Source organism: Schistocerca americana, chromosome 3, assembly GCF_021461395.2.
Source record: "Schistocerca americana isolate TAMUIC-IGC-003095 chromosome 3, iqSchAmer2.1, whole genome shotgun sequence".
In the NCBI taxonomy this organism is placed as follows: domain Eukaryota; kingdom Metazoa; phylum Arthropoda; class Insecta; order Orthoptera; family Acrididae; genus Schistocerca; species Schistocerca americana.
Window position 1 is genome coordinate 365,520,322 of NC_060121.1, and position 16,955 is coordinate 365,537,276.

At 42.7% G+C, this 16,955-nt stretch overlaps 1 protein-coding gene across 1 annotated transcript in view; it reads right to left on the minus strand.

Moving 5' to 3' along the window:
* LOC124605087 overlaps positions 1–16,886 on the minus strand; it is a 61,314-nt gene extending 44,428 nt beyond the window's left edge. Inside the window, exons 1-2 of the mRNA XM_047136537.1 lie at positions 16,085–16,886; positions 15,836–15,969 (exon numbers count right to left, since the gene is read on the minus strand). Of these exons, the coding sequence (XP_046992493.1) occupies positions 15,836–15,969; positions 16,085–16,243 (293 nt within the window). The 5' untranslated portion in view covers positions 16,244–16,886. The remainder of the gene's footprint in view (positions 1–15,835; positions 15,970–16,084) is intronic.
* Positions 16,887–16,955: the final 69 nt, after the last annotated feature.

Genomic DNA, 16,955 nt, shown 5'->3' on the forward strand with positions numbered 1-16,955 from the left:
ACAGTGCATCCCAATAGGTAATAGAATACACCATGTAGATGTACAAGCCAGATATGAATAAGGCATAGCTAAATCTATATCTGTGCTCATAACAGCTACATCAGTGTATAGGCCACAAATAAATTCAAGTATACTCCTGTCCATGACAGTCTTGTAATTTTTTTAGCTTGAGACTGTCTCCTGCTGCTTGTGCTGAAGTGAAAAGCTTAGAAAATCACAGCCCTAGCTAACATACTGACAAGCTGAAATTCTAGTTAAACAATATCAAGCCAATGGCATTTTCTTCCTTCTTCTATCACACACTTGTTGTTCTGAATGTTCAATAGTCATAGGATTGGTAAGTGGGTAGCAAACTGCAGTCTCAATGGATTAATGGTTCTTGGCCAGTGTGCTGAGAATGACCTTTTTATGGCCAATATCCTATCATAACTACCAGAATACTCAAGTACTACACAGATGCACCAACAATCCAAACACTAGTGTATTATTGTTATACCATAACCTGACAATCTGGTAAGTAACCTTAACAAATCATGACCACTATGTTCAAAGTGAAATGGACATCACAGAGTATTAAGGCCCAATTTAAGACCAGTTGGCTCAACATCAAGTCACCACATAAGAAGTAAAGGTGGAGTGAGCTGCCCTTTAAAATATCATGGTAGACTCAGCAGAAAAGACTTCTGGATTCTAGAAAATGAAGTGATGAAAACAATAGTACTTAGATACCAGTTTAAATGTTGTACAAAAGTAGTTGTAGAACGTAAATACTTTACGACTGAAGGAGACCACTCAACAGACGGCGGGCAGACACAAAAGAAAGAAAACTTGCTACATTTTTGGAGTTATTCTTTCACAAGTTCTGCAGGTGGACTGGTGACTGTAAGGGGGGCAGGGAGGGGGGGGGGGGGGAGGTAGTTTCAGATGGGCTGAGAGAGTGAGTGGGAGACATGAGACAGGGAGACAGACTGGTGATGAGTGGCTAGCAGCTTGGAGGAGGGCAGCCAGTTTGCTAGCTAGCAATGTGAGAGGGATGGAATTCAGGTATATGGGCTGGCTTGATTGTAGTAGCTAGTGGCATATGCTGAATGTGATGTGGGGACATGAATTGGAGAGTGACAGGTCAGAGGAAAGGGAAATTGTTGGGTAGAGGGTGCAGGAACAGTGGGTTACCCGAGATTGAAGCCAGAAATTAAAGGAGGATAGAATGTGTTGTAAGGATAATTCCTACCTATGTAGTGTACAGAAACTGGTGGTGGTTCCAGGTGATTAAGATTGTGAATCAGCCATTTAAATTGAGCATGTTGTGCCCAGTTACATGCAGTGCGTCTTTGTGGTCCACTCTTTTCTTGACAACAGTTTGGCGGTGGCCATTCAGTCTGGTGGACAGCTGGTTGGTAGTCATACCAACATAAAAGGCTGTGCAGTGTTTATAGTAGAAATGGTGTATGACATGGCTGCTTTCACAGGTGGCCCAGCCACTGAGAGCACAGGATAAGCCTGTGACAGGACTGAAGTAGGTGGTGCTGGGTGGGTGGATTTGGCAGTTCTTCAACCTTTGTCTGCCACAGGGGCATATGGCAAGCTTCTGGGATTGGGAGTGGCATAGGGGACTAACATGTTGTGTATGTTGGGTGGGTGATGGATTGCCACTCTAGGAAGGGTGGGAAGGATCTTAGGTAGGATATACCTTATTTCAGGGCAGGATTAGAGATAAGGCCCTGGTGAAAGTTGTGGTTCTGTTATTCCATTCCAGGTTGATGTTAGGTGATGAGGGGATGTGTGCTCCTTTGTAGATTATTCTTGGGGGTGGTGGGAGGATCAGGGTTGAGTGAGGATGCAGCATGGGAAATCTGCTTGTGGACTAGGTTTGAGAGGTTATGCCTGTCTGTGAAGGTATTAGTGAGGTCTTCAGCATACTGGGCAAGGGAGTTCTTGTCACTACAGATACATTGTCCATGAGTGGCTGGGATGTGTGGGAGGGATTTTTTGTTGTGGAAGGGATGGCAGCTGTTGAAGTGCAATTACTAATGTGGACAGAGGTGTGGATGGAGGCAACAGAGGGGTGGAGGTCAACGTCCAGGTTAGAGGAGGACCAGTTGAAGTTGATGGGAGAAACTGTGTTGAAGTCGGGAAGGAATGTATGCAGACTGGGTGTCTTGGCTCTGAGTCTATATCATGGTGATATGATTAAAGAAACTGAACCAGAATAGGAGTTGGGAGGCTAAGTACATTTCCTCTAGATGGCCCTTGAACAGGTTGGCTTAGGAGTGTGCCATGCATGTGCACACGGCTTTGCTGCAGATTTGTTTGTAAACCTTCCCTTCAAAGGAAAAGTAGTTGTGGGTCAGGAGATAGTTTGTAAGGTGTACAAGGAAAGAGGTGGTGGGTTTACAGTGTGAAGGATGTTGGGAGAGATGTTTGATAGCAGCAAGGTTGGGGACATGAGGGATGTTGGTGTATAGGGAGGTGGCACCAACAGTGATGAGTAGGGGTCCAGGGGATAAAGGGATGGGGATGATGGAAAGTCTGCAAAGGAAATGCTTAGCGTCTTTGATCTGGGAGGCTTGGTTTTGGACAATTGGTTGGAGGTGTTGGTCAACAAAAGCAGAAATTCTTTCAGTGGAAGCAGAATAGCTAGCAGCAAAGGGGTGTCCAGGACTGTCAGGTTTGTGGATTTTCGGGGAGCATATAGAAGGTGGGTATGCAGGTAGTTGATGGGGTGAGGAAAGACTGGTTGGTTTGTGGGATTAAAGGGACCAGACTGCTACGGTCATCGGTCCCTTTTTCCAAATACTAAAAACACCAACAGAGAATAAAAACGAGTAACAGAATAGATCACAGACGACACAGAACAAGAGAAACTGAGACAAAGACCAGACACGATGAACAAAAATCACACAGAGTGTGGCAGTGGTTGGCCGACCATAGAAACAAAAAAGGAAAAGCCAATTACCGAGAAACGCATTAAAAACTCAGATTAAAATCGTAGGCCAATGGCCAGAATCAACACAAAAGAACATAACAAACACTCAGATTAAACAATAAAAACCCCTGCCCGAATAAAACGTAAAACTAAGCCAGCCATAGCAGTGTCATCAGATAAAAGGGCAGGGAGCGTATCAGGCAGCGCAAATGTCTGCCTGACCACAGCTAAAAGGGGGCAGGCCAACAAAATGTGGGCCACTGTCAAAGCCGCCCCACAGTGACATAGAGGAGGGTCCTCCCAGCGCAGTAAATAACTGTGTGTCAGCCGGGAGTGGCCAATGCGGAGCCGGCAAAGGACTACTGAGTCCCTGCGAGTGGCTCGCAGGGATGACCACCACACAGCTGTCGTGTCCTTGACAGCACGGAGTTTATTACGTGTTGTCAGTTCGCGCCATTCATCGTCCCATAGCGCAAAATCTTTGCGGCATAAGACTGCTCGCAAATCAGTCTCTGGGAGGCCAACATCCAGAGATGGTTTACTGGTGGCCTCTTTCGCCAGGCGGTCAACATGTTCATTGCCCGGGATACCGACATGACCGGGGGTCCACACAAAGACCACAGAGTGGCCGCAATGGGCAAGAGTATGCAGGGACTCATGGATAGCCATCACCAGACGAGAACGAGGGAAACACTGGTCGAGAGCTCGTAAACCGCTCAGGGAATCGCTACAGATAACAAAGGACTCACCTGAGCAGGAGTGGATATACTCTAGGGTACGAAAGATGGCGACCAGTTCAGCAGTGTAAACGCTGCAGCCATCCGGCAAGGAACGTAGTTCAGAATGGTCCCCTAGAGTTAGCGCATAACAGACACGACCAGCAACCATCGAACCGTCAGTGTAAACAATGCCAGAGCCCTGATACGTGGCCAGGATGGAACAAAAGCGGCGGCGGAAGGCCTCTGGAGGGACCGAGTCCTTTGGGCCCTGTGCCAAGTCGAGCCGAAGGCAAGGGCGAGGAACACACCATGGGGGTGTACGCAAAGTGGCCCGGAAAGGAGGTGGAACAGTGAAAACCCTAAGCCCGGAGAGAAGCTCTTTGACGTGGACCGTGATCATACAACCTGACCGGGGCCGACGTTCTGGCAGATGGACGACCGACTGCTGGAACAGGAGGTGATAGTTTGGATGCCCGGGCAAGCTAAAAACATGGGCAGCATAAGTGGCCAGGAAACATTGGCCCCATAACCACAGGGGAGGGACACCTGCCTCCCCTAGTATGCTGTCCACAGGGCTGGTCCGGAAGGCACCAGTAGCAAGTCGAATTCCGCTGTGTAAGAGTGGGTCCAGCGCCCGCAACGCAGACAGGGATGCTGAGCCATAAGCCAGGCCCTCATAATCCAGATGAGACTGGATTAATGCCTGGTAGAGCTGTAACAGGGTAGATTGGTCAGTGCTCCAGCTGGTGTGGCTCAAGCATCGCAGAGCATTTAGATGCCGCCAACACGCCTGTTTAAGCTGCCGAATATGAGGCAGCCAAGTCAACCGGGCATCAAAAAGTACACCCAAAAACCTGTGGGTCTCCACCGCAGCAAGAGGTTCGCCGTCAAGATAAAGCCGCGGCTCTGGATGGACCGTTCGGCGCCGGCAGAAATGCATAACGCGGGTCTTGGCAGCCGAAAACTGAAAACCATGCGCTACAGCCCAAGACTGTGCCTTGCGGATTGCGCCCTGTAGCTGACGTTCAGCAGCTGCAATGCCAATAGAGCTATAGTAAAGGCAGAAGTCGTCAGCATACAGGGAAGCGGAGACAGAATTTCCCACCGCTGCAGCGAGCCCGTTTATTGCAATTAAAAACAGGCAGACACTGAGGACAGATCCTTGTGGTACCCCCGTTCTCCTGGACTCGGGAGGAACTATGGGAGACCGCGACTTGCACGCGGAAGGTACGATACGACAGAAAATTTCTGATAAAGATCGGCAGAGGGCCCCGAAGACCCCATTCATGAAGCATAGAAAGGATGTGATGACGCCAAATGTGAGGAAAGAGACTGGCTCAGATAAGAGGTTCTGGTAAGGGCCTATGGATTTCAGTGGGGATTGGAAACAGACAGTTGGCGGAGGCCTTCCATCAGGTAGTCACTGCGTCTCATCACGACGGTGGTGGAGCCGTTGTATACAGTGAGGATGATTAGGTCTGTGTCTGTTTTCAGATTGTGTATGGCTGGGAAAGGATGGCGAGGCCAAGTTACAAGTAATAAATTCCTGTAAGCTGATTATGGGGTGGTAGGGAGTGGGGGAAGGGTCATGGTTGAATGGTGGTATAGACTGGGTGAGGTGGGGTTCACTGTTGGCTTTGGTTGGAGGGATTGATGGGAATAAAAAGGGCGTTTCCACTGTAGGGTTTGGGAGAAGGAGAGCATATCTTGGACAAATCCAACGTGGTTAAATTTGGGAGTGGGAATGGAGGTTAGGTCTTTGGATAGGACTGTAACTTCTGCGGGACTGACATTTTCGGTGGAGAGGTTAACAACAGTGTTTTGGGTTTGCTTCAATTCTGGGATTTGTGGGGTGCTGAGAGGGGGAGTTGTTGAGGGTGTTCACTGTGAGAAGGATGGGTGTTGATGGATAGTGGTGTCTCAAGGCATGAGTAGGACGTCAACAGGTTGTACAATTTATGGAGATGGTGTCTGGAATCCACCTCCCGGTGTTGGAGTGCAAGGGTTTCTACATCAGAGATGTTGTGATGTAGTGACGACTGCACAGTTACAGTATCTCGTGGAGCGAACAGAGGTGGTTCACGGATGTGTGTGCTATGAAGTGGTGTTTCAGCAGTATCAAGTTTGTGAGGGCTAGGACCCTGCATGAACTGAGTTGATGAAGGTCAATGTGAAAGGCTGGGGGGGGGGGGGGGGGGGGGGATCCAGAGAAGGGGATTTTTATGTTCCATTGGGATGATGTTAGGAAATGGTAAATGATGTGCCAAATAGGTGAGTGAAAGTATTCGGTGATTATAAGGAGAACTAGACAATATAGTGTGAGTTTGTCGAGTTAGAAGGATGGAAGATGTGCTGGGAGCAATAGGACGGTTTTATGGCACAATAATATTTTATTGCGTATAAGTTACCATCATATATGGCAAAGATGAAGGAAAGACATAGATACCAGTTACATGGACGATTTTTTCAACAAACCACAAACTGCTCGAAAATATTGGTAAGGCATACCCGGATAACAGATACAATATGGAGACTACAATATTTATACAGTTCTTACACCTGAAGAACTACACACTACTGTGAACTGCTTCGAAGCACCTACATGCAAATAGGAACAGCTGAGAACAAACAGACAATTAAAACATTTACACTTTCTCCTAGTCCAGTCACTGGAGGAAAATTAGCGGAAAAAATTGTGTGGGCGCAATTATTTTTTTTATAGTGGTAGGAGGGGGTGTCATGAACAATATGCTAAAAATACCTGTGTATCTTGACCAATTTCAGTAGTAACTCGTTCGTATTATCATCGTATGATAATAGGTTTTTGCATTTTGTGCAGAATTTTACAATTCTAAATCTTTAAAGCAAGTTGTTAGTTTTGCACTGCTTTGAAATCTTATCAAAGTCTGGCTGAATATTTGGACAGCTTCTCACTGGTATTACCCCACAGGTAACCGCATCATCTGCAAAAAGTCTGAGGTTACTAGTAACATTCTGTAAGTTCAATGACATACAACATGAGCAGCAAGGATTCCAGAACATTTCCCTGGGACATACCTGAAGTTATGTTATTAGCATTTACGACAAGAAAGATTCCCCACAGCACAGTATGCATCTCAACAAATGTGGCAGTAGGATACTAGCTTCTTACATAACCAGGGCTCTTGATGAGATTTATCTCATTAATGAAAGCAGAAATAAATATATTACTGTCATGGGTGCTCCTACACATGGAAACCAGTAGAATGGACCAATTCCTATGGAATTTGGACCCCCCCCCCCCCCCCCCCCCCCCAGATCTCAGACTCAGCTTTCATTATAATATATTATCAAACTATCCAACCAATAAATAACAAACAGGTAGAAGTTGAAGTCTACTTGTCAGACAGCAGTATCAAGTTTGACATCACCTGTTTCACAGAGCACTGGCTCAAAAGTCAAAACATGTCATTCTTCAACTGAACTGTACAGCTGGTAACAGTTTCTGCAGACTTAACAGCAGGGAAGGGGGGGCTGTATAATGATTGTTGAAGAGGGTACAGTATTTAGCAAATGCAACAAAACTGACCACCTGAATATCGAGAAACATTTTGAGCATTGTGCTGCAGAAATCAAGCAGCCTAACATAATAATAGTCTGCATTTACCATTATCCTGACAGCAACATATCCCAGTTTCTGAACAGACTTGAATGTGTCATGTAATTTTACAAGTCCAAAGATAAGGAGAGAACATTGTGTGGTGATTTTAAAATAAATTTTGGTAACATTTCAGGTACAGTGAGTCATGTCATTAATCTTCTGGTAATCTTCAATATCCAAAATACAGTACAGGATCTCACTACAATAACATGTCATTCACGCAGTTGTATAGATGCAGTATTCCTGGACCTAGAATCTCTCCCATTTCTGGACTGGTTCAGTAGGGTATCTTGAGAGGCAGGAAGGAAAGAAGTTTGAGTTTAACATCCCGTTGACATGGAGGTCATTAGAGACAGATAACAAGCTTGGATTGTGTCAAGGATGGGAAAGGCCACGTCCTTTCAAAGGAATCATCCCGGCATTTGCCTGGAGCAATTTAGGAAAATCACAGAAAACCCAAATCTAGATGGCCGGATGCACATTTGAAGCATCGTCCTCCTGAATGCGAGTCCAGCATACTAACCACTGCACCACCTCACTTTATAGGGTATCTTGTTACGGCTTAGTTTATGACAAATGGTTAGGTTAGTGGTGTTTAACGTCCCGTCGACAACGAAGTCATTAGAGACGGAGCGCAAGCTCGGGTTAGGGAAGGAAATCGGCCGTGCCCTTTCAAAGGAACCATCCCGGCATTTGCCTGAAACGATTTAGGGAAATCACGGAAAACCTAAATCAGGATGGCCGGAGACGGGATTGAACAGTCGTCCTCCCGAATGCGAGTCCAGTGTTATGACAAATGGAAGACAAGTCACCACCCTATTACATCAACAGAAGACAAACCAAAAACCCTAGAAATATGGGCATGTTTAAAAATCTACTTCAATCCCAGTCCTGGGATGTTACTTGCAAGGAAGATAATGTAGATAAGAAAACTTCACTATTCCTTAATGTACTGGGCCACCATTTCCAGTAAAACAAATCAATGTACAACATCCAGCAAGGAAAAGTAATAATAGGTGGATCACAGAAAGTATAAGAATGTCATGTAAAACCAAGAGGTCCCTCTATAAGCAAAGTATAAAAACAGATGATCAAAATTTCCACAGTTATTTCATATTTAACAAGAAGGACCTTCATAAAGTAATATCTAAAGCAAAACAATTAGCAAATAAAGCCTACATAAATGAGTCTAATAACATGTATGGTCAGAAAAACTTTGCAACACGGGTGCACTGCTCGAAATAGTGTGTGTTATTTGTTTTCCCGTCACCTGCGAGGTTCGGTCAGTGATACAGTTCCTTAATGCGCAAAATATAGTGCCCATTGAAATTCATTGTCAGCTCTGCCAGATCTATGGGCAGAATATCATGAGCAAACAGGTGGTGGGTCAGTGGTGTACGCTTTTTTCCGAAGGTCGTCAAAGTGTCCATGATGAAGAGTGAGTTCCTGATCAATAATCACCTGGTTGAGCTGGTGTGGCAGCGCATCCTGGGGAACTGTCGCTTCATGATTACGAAGCTCAGCAGCTATTTTCAGCAGATATCATGATCTTTGTTGCATGAAATTGTCACTACGCACCTGCTGTTCAAGAAATTGTGTGCCTTAAGACCTGACACCTGAGCACAAAACAAAAAACTTTGGAGCAGCACAGACACTTCTGCAGCAGTATCACGATGATGGCGATGAGCTCCTAGACAGGACTGTCATGGTGATGAGACGTGGATTTCTTACTTAACATTGCAAACCAAGTGGCAGTCAATGCACTGGCATCACAGTGGATCTCTGCTCAAGGTGAAATTCAAAGAGAGTGCATTGGTGCAGAACATGGGTTTGCACCGTGCTTTGGGACAATAAGGGCGTTCTGCTCATTCACTTCCCACCCGGAGGTGATATAGTGAACGCAGACCGTTACTGTGAAACAATGTGAAAACTGCGATGTGCCATTCAGAACAAGGGGCGTGGAATGCTAACTGCAGTTGTAGTGCTGCTCCATGACAATTCTCATTTCCAAATGGCTCGGAGCACAGCAGTTGTTTTGCAGAAGTTTGGCTTGGAGCTGTTTGATATCCAGCATACAATCCTGATCTTGCTTCCAGTGATTTCCTTCTTTTCTTGCATCTCAAGGAATTCCTGTCATCTGGTCAGTGTTTTAACAAAGGCAAAGAGCTAAGACAACTGCCACATGCTGATTCCTGTCACAGGTGGCAGACTTCTACGACACAGGAATACAGAAGTTGCTCCTACACTATGACAAGAGGCTCAATTCTTTTCGTAATTATGTCGAAAAATACATAAAACATTGCTGTACCCGTTGCCAATAAAGTTTTTCATATAACTATGTTGTCTGTTTTTTAAAAAAATAGGGAAACTTACTTTCTGGATGTGCCTCGTATTTGTAATCTGTTCACCACTTTCCTGAAATTGCTAGCAGTCTTTCAGTTAGTCGCTCTCCACCAACAAAATCTCTTTCTCCAAAGTGTCAAGTGTCAAAGTGCAACTTTGAAGGAGGTACTCTTAATTATTGGGGGTATGAAAAATTCCCTCTCATCTGGCCTAGGTGGTTTACCTAATTTTGCAATGAAATAGGTTGATGATGAAGTAATACAACCACATTGCAACATAATCAACCACTCCATGGACACTGGCATTATCCCTCAATCACTCTAAACCTCCAAGATAGTTCTATTACAAGAGAACTGGGACAAGCATGAGTTCAAGAACTACCGACCTATATCCCTCCTCCCAACTTGTGTCCAAAATAATAGAAATAATTGTATATACTCAAGTAATGTCCTTTCTTTAAAATAGCTCCCTACTAGCAGCACAATAGTGCTGTTTTTCTAAATAAATCCATTAATGAGGCTATTTTCATTTACTTACCACATAATACATGCATTTAATGAAAAACATTATGCTTCTGGGCTTTTCATTGATATGATAAAGGTGTTTGACCTAATCAGACACACACTGCTCTTAAGTGAACTGGAGGATTAAAGTATAAGAAAAGACTGTAATGAGTGGTTTCAGTCATATCTATCAAACAGAGGGCAACAAGTAGAAATAACAACGCATGCTGGAAAAAAATGAGCTATTCATATATAATACCAATTATATCAAGAGTCCACCAACCTTAGGTTCTCTCCTCTTCCTTCTCTTTATCAATGATCTATAACAACACCTAATCTCACAATAACTGTGTTATTTGCCAGTGTTACAAACATACTCTCTTGTAACATTTCTCCACAGCAGATGAGAGCTGACATAGTTGAAAGTTGTGAAAGGGTCCTACACTGACTCTATGAAAACAACCTCTTACTTAATATGCGAAAAAACTGCTCATGTGATATGCTGACCATCGAAGATCCATACAATATATGGAAAAAGTGATCAAACATGTTAGTGAGACTAAATTCCTGAGGCTCTGTACAGGCAACATACTACAGTGGAATATCCATAGAGATACACTTCTGTGTAAACTGAGTAGCCTCTGCCTTGCCTTTAGAGTTCTCAGTCAAAATTGTAACTTGATCACTATTAAAACTGTGTACTCTGCACTAGTTAACTCAATCATAAAGCAAATATTTGTTACGCAAAAATCAATTATCAACATCATGATCGAGTACAACCGCATCCACTAACCAAGCTAATCTTTAAAGACCTGGAAATCATATCTGTCTCATGCATGTACAGATTTGAGACTGTTTCATTTATAAATACGAATCTCCACCTCAAAGTTTTGAACATGGCTGTGTGGTCAAGAGTCCCTCAATCTTAGGCCCTCTCCTCTTCCTTCTCTTTATTAATGACCTACAATAACACCTAATCTCACAATAACTGTGTTAATTGCAAGTGATACAAACATACTCTCTTGTAACATTTCTCCACAGCAGATGAGAGCTGACATAACTCCGCCTGCAACAGGTAATGAGTGGATTGAGTAGCTCGTTAACTGTTGTTGCCGGTCCCGAGCCCGGATAAAGGAGGAGGGTTGGTGTCAGGAAGGGCATACAGCCAGAAAAAAAAAAAAAAAAAACGTGCCAAAACCACAATAACAGTGGATACTTCTCAAAGTAAATGTTCTGGAGTAATAATCTCCCAATCGGATCTCCGGGAGAGACATTTTGTGAAGAATCCAACAAAAGACTAGGGTGCGAAAGAAGGAATGAAGTGCAAAATCAGAGTCGTAACGTTAAACATAGGAACATTGAAGGGAAAGAGTGGAGAGATTGTAGACATGGTGCAAAAAAGGAAGGTAAATATCCTGTGCTTACAAGAGACCAGGCAGAAGGGTGACAAAGCCAAACTATTGGCAGAAGGATACAGGTTGTTCTATAGCAGTGCAGACAAAGAGTCCAGAAATGGAGTAGGGATTATTGTGGATAAAGATCTAAAACAGGAAGTCTGTGTAGTGGACAGAATCAATGACATAATCATGAGCATAAAACTTACTATCGGAGGAGACGTCATCACAGTTCTACGTGTGTATACACCCCAGACAGTGTGTTCGGAGGAAGAGAAGGACAAATTTTGGAAAATCCTAGATGGAGTAACAATGGAAACACCATATAATGAAAGGGTAATAATTGGGACATGTTGGTGAGAGGAGGAGTGGAGAAGATAGAATTCATGGTGGATGGAGTTATGGAGAAAGAAATGCAGCAGGGCACAAGATTGCAGAATACGCTGTATCTTTTGACCTAATGATCGCCAATACCTACTTCAGTTGTACAAGAGAACAACTTATAATGTGCAGAAGTGGAGACCATAAAAGTCAGTTAGATTACTTGTTGTCCAGAAGGAAACACATAAAGGAAATAAAGAATACCACGGTTATATACAGTGAAAGTGTGGTTGCGCATCACAAACTCGTAGAGGCCGATTATGAAATGGTAGTGGGGACAAAATGTAAATGCATCAAGCGAGGAGAACAAAGAATAAAGTGGTGGAAACTGAAAGAAGTGTTGCGAGAAAAATTCAAGGAAACAGTATTAAGAGAAGTGAAATTACCAGAGGATGTACAGGAGTGGTGGAGTTATTATAGCAATGTAATTACAAAAGCTGGAAAAGATGTGCTGTGTGTAACAACAGGAAAGGGAGCACCAGAAGATGAGGAGGCATGGTGGTGGAATGAGGAGGTTCAGAAAGTGATAAAAGTGGGGTGCAGGGGGGGAACCACAATGGGACTTAACAGGAAGACAGGAGGATAGGGAAGCCTACAAGACTGCAAAAAAGAAAGCAAAAAGAACAGTGGTAAAAGCAAAGGCTGAGGCAATGGAAGAGCTGGAAAGAAGACAGGATGGCAGGCAACTCTTACGGATTGCTAAAGCAAGAGATAAGGCAACCAAGGACATAAAATCAATGAGGATGAATCAGGTGTAGTATTACACGACCTAGAGAAAATCCTGAATAGGTGGTGGGAGTACTTTGAAAGGCAACTGAGTGAGGAAAATGTACGAGAGAAATATGAGGATAGTGATATACATAAAGGAATGGCACAAAGTATAAGTAGAGAAGAAGTCAAACACACGATGAAGAAAATGAAAAATGTGAAGGCCCTAGGGGCACACCAAATCCCAATAGAAGCATCGAAAAGTCTGGGAGAACAGGGAACTGATATTCTCTGGGATCTACTGCAGAAGATCTGGAAAGGAGAAAGAATGCCACATGCATGGAGAAGCAGTATATCGGTTCCCATAAATAAGGGGAAAGGAGATATCCAAAACTGTGGCAATTAGACAGGGATTAAACTGATGTCCTACACAATGAAGATCTGGGAAAGGATAATTGAGAAGAGGTTGCATCGAGAAATTGAAGTATGTGAAGAACAGTTTGGATTTATGCCAGGAAAAGGAACAACCGACACAATATTTGCACTAAGGTAACTGATGGAGAGGCACAGAGAAGTACAAGCCAAAATGCATATGGTCTTTATCGATCTTGAGAGGGCATATGACAGAGTGCCGAGGCAAGAGATATGGAAATGTCTGAGAAGTAAATGCCTGCCAGAAAAATATATCACGGTGGTAGAAGACATGTATGAAGGTGCAATGACACAAGTCAGGATCAGTGCAGGTGCAATAAATGTATTTCCAGTGAGATTAGGACTACATCAGAGGTCTGCTCTCAGGCCATATCTCTTTGACCTTGTCATGGATGTACTAGTCAAAGATGTGAAAAAAGAGGCACCTTGGAGCATGATGTTTGCCGATGTTGTAATCTGTGAACCCACCCAGGAGGCATTTCAAGACAAGCTTGAACAGTGGAGAAAAGCTCTAGAGGAAAGGGGAATGAGAATTAGCAGGGTGAAAACAGAGTATATGTGTACAAAGGGTGCCAAAGATCTATATATTAACCTGAAAGGAGAATAACTGATGCTGGTCAAGAAATTTAAATACCTAGACTCTTAAATGCGAAGTGATGGTGGACTGGAGCCCGAAATACAACACAGGATGAATAGTGGATGGATGAACTGGAGGAAACTGAGCGGAGTACTGTGTGATAAGAAGGTCGGCTGCAGAATGAAAGGAAAGAGCTTCACAGGTTTGTGGCGGGGCCTGTGATGCTGTATAGCGCAGAAACTTGGCCAATTACAAAAGCCCAAGAGAAAGAGATGGAAGTGGCAGAAATGAGAATGTTAAGGTGGATGAGTGCAGTGACACGAAAGGATAGACTACGGAATGAGTACATCAGGGGAACACGGGGGAACAGTGCAAGTGGTGCCCATAGGGAAAAAGATCCAAGAAAGTAGGCTATGGTGTTGAAGGATCAAGCAGAAGAGAAATACCGAAACTGAGATGGAAAGACAAGGTAGCAGCGGACCTACGGTAGAAAGGATGGCTCGAAGAAGAAGCACTGGATAGGCACTTGTGGAAGAGGAGGACCCAGCAAAGCAACGCCAACCCCACATGATGTGGGAAAAGGCTGAGAAGATGAGATGAGCACTGAGATAGTTGACAGTTGTGAAAGGTTCTTACACTGGCTTTATGAAAACAACCTCTTAAAACAAGTAATAATGTGTGTTATCATCGCACTGTCGTGATGGTAACATTCATCTGAAACATCAGACACCGGGTAAATGCCATGACAGTATGAGGTACATAGGCAGCTTGCTCTACAAAAAATTAGCCTGCCTTGGTCAGTCGAAACTCTTTCGGGACGAATGTTATCGCTGTAATGATCCAGCTTTTATTCTGTTGCTGAATTTATGTAGACTAAATATGTGTCTCCTGTAATTTTAATTCCACCCAAAATGTATTACCCATGAATGTGAAGATGGTTAAATAAATAAATAAATAAATAAATAAATAAAAATAATAATATTGCTCATGTTGACTTTGTATTTTAAAATACAGATCGCTGCTTAGAATCATTGTGATGTATACGTATTTACATTCTGTCCTTTAGAGTGCATGTATATTTAAAAATTTATCTAACAGAAAGGTTTATGATCCTACAGCAACGTACTGCTATAACTTGTACCCCATATCATGATTTCATGTTTAAATAAATATATATGTCAATGATCCTTCATCCAAGATAATATGCTGTGTCCTCAATAGCCTAGACATGTTCAATCTACTCTCACAAATTTAGTTGATAATGTTTGTTAATATGTGTTTATGTGAGCGTTGTCTCCTGTTCTGTTTGGAAATCAAGGTATACTATGTCTACCTTGTTACCATGCTACATGGATTTCTGGATGTTATATGGGAAAAGTGCGAATTGGGTTTCACATGACCAATGTTTTTGGAATCCAAGTTAGCTGGCAAGTAAGAGGCACAGAATTATATTTGAGCTCAGTACATGTTCTAAAACAAATGATTGTCAGTGATACTGGAAGATAGTTTTATAGATCACTACTTCTAATCCTCTTGTGAAGATTATATATTTAAACAAATGGGCATCAACTGTGTTCCACGAAGAGATGCAATACGCTAAAAACACAGTAAGCCAATTAAGACAACCAGAGCACATCAATATTTGTTTGAAGAAAATCCCAATCCGCAGAAACTCTAACATAAGGATTAGCAATGTAATATACCCCAGAGTTTACCGCAAGGTGATGATCTCTCTCTCTCTCTCTCTCTTTTTCCGCTGCAATAAATAGTAATTTGGGTATTCAGAATCCGAGAACTATTACAACATGTGGCAGAGCTTTACTTTTTGTTGCATTAACATGTGCATAGGACAAAATCCTGAGCACTAGCCACATATACCATACATCTGAGCACCACCACTCTGAAACTTGTTTTCAACTTAGGTTGTGAAATGCAAGGGAACATGAAAACATTTAACAGTGCAAATATAGCCTTTAGAAACCTTAACTTCATTCAGTGATTTTTGATTCCAAATCTTGCATACTGTATATATTTTAGTTTTGTCTTTCCTGCTGGGAGAAGTGTATAGACAAATAAAAACTCTAAAAACAAAAGTTTCTGTATTCTCAAAAGTGATACATATTAATTAAATACGGTTATACTCTTTAGGTCTTTCACACAGACATCTAAAATGCATTCTGTTAAATTTTTTATTATTTTTTTGGTTAGTTACTCTTTCTCTTGCTGGAGCTGCTGGTCTGTGAGTCCTGCTGCCAATTCTTGTTCAATTGCCTCCTGACGAGCCAATTTTATTTTCTTTAGCAGTCCGCTCTTAGATATGGCGCCTTCACATTGGATATTTTCGCTCTGAAATGGGACGTTTTCTTTTTAAAAATCATTGTCGTTACATAGTTCACGATACCCAGTCCTCACCTGCTTACACACATGTAAAGGGAACGGCTGCTCTTTACTATACACTTACCATCGGAGCTTGGTCAGAAGTTAGTTCTGTTCCATTATTGTAGTAACTGTACCACCACGCCAGAAAAAGTGCCATGAATGACATAATTACACTTACAACGTAGTACATAGATAAATTGTCATAATATACAACAAAGTTGTCAAACCACAACGACAACATTTTTCGATGAAGCACTCATGCCTATCTGTCAATGGAAAATATCTACCTTCCAACGCTCCGAGCGTCCATGAAATTTACACAAGTAGCTAGCATTCCCATTTGTATTCTTCTCGTTTAGCGCAACAGCACTATCGGCAAAGATATGTACCTAATTCACCTAAAAAAGGCAGTCAACAACACCGATGACTGAAACACTTATTTACCTTGACGTAGTATGTGTGATGTTATACGAGTATGAAAAGATGTAGAACCGGTGATAAAATTGTATATTAAGATTCTTTCCCTCTTTTACCTTAATCGGGCCGCGACAAGGATGCTTCGAATAAGGTTAAATGTGTCACGCATGAATGTCCTTATTTGAAATTACACCATTAATTTCGTTTTCACTCCATTACTTTTTATTGTTCAAAGTTTATGTTTCACAATTTGATAGATAATGAAGTTAATGCAAACATACCATTCTAATATTGCACTAATTACTGGTTTATTCCAACATTGTTTGTTGATGCTATTGACAATATTTAGTAGCAACAATAGCGCCATTCACGTTTGTTGTCGTTTTTAATTCTCGTGGAACTGAGTGGGACAGACTATGTCGTCTCTTCTTTTCATGAGCAACCTTTCAAACTTGTCAGAAAGCCGCTAATAATCGATGTGAATTGAAATGTGTGGAAAAGTCAGTAGGATATACGTTTCGTCATCGTCGAGAATT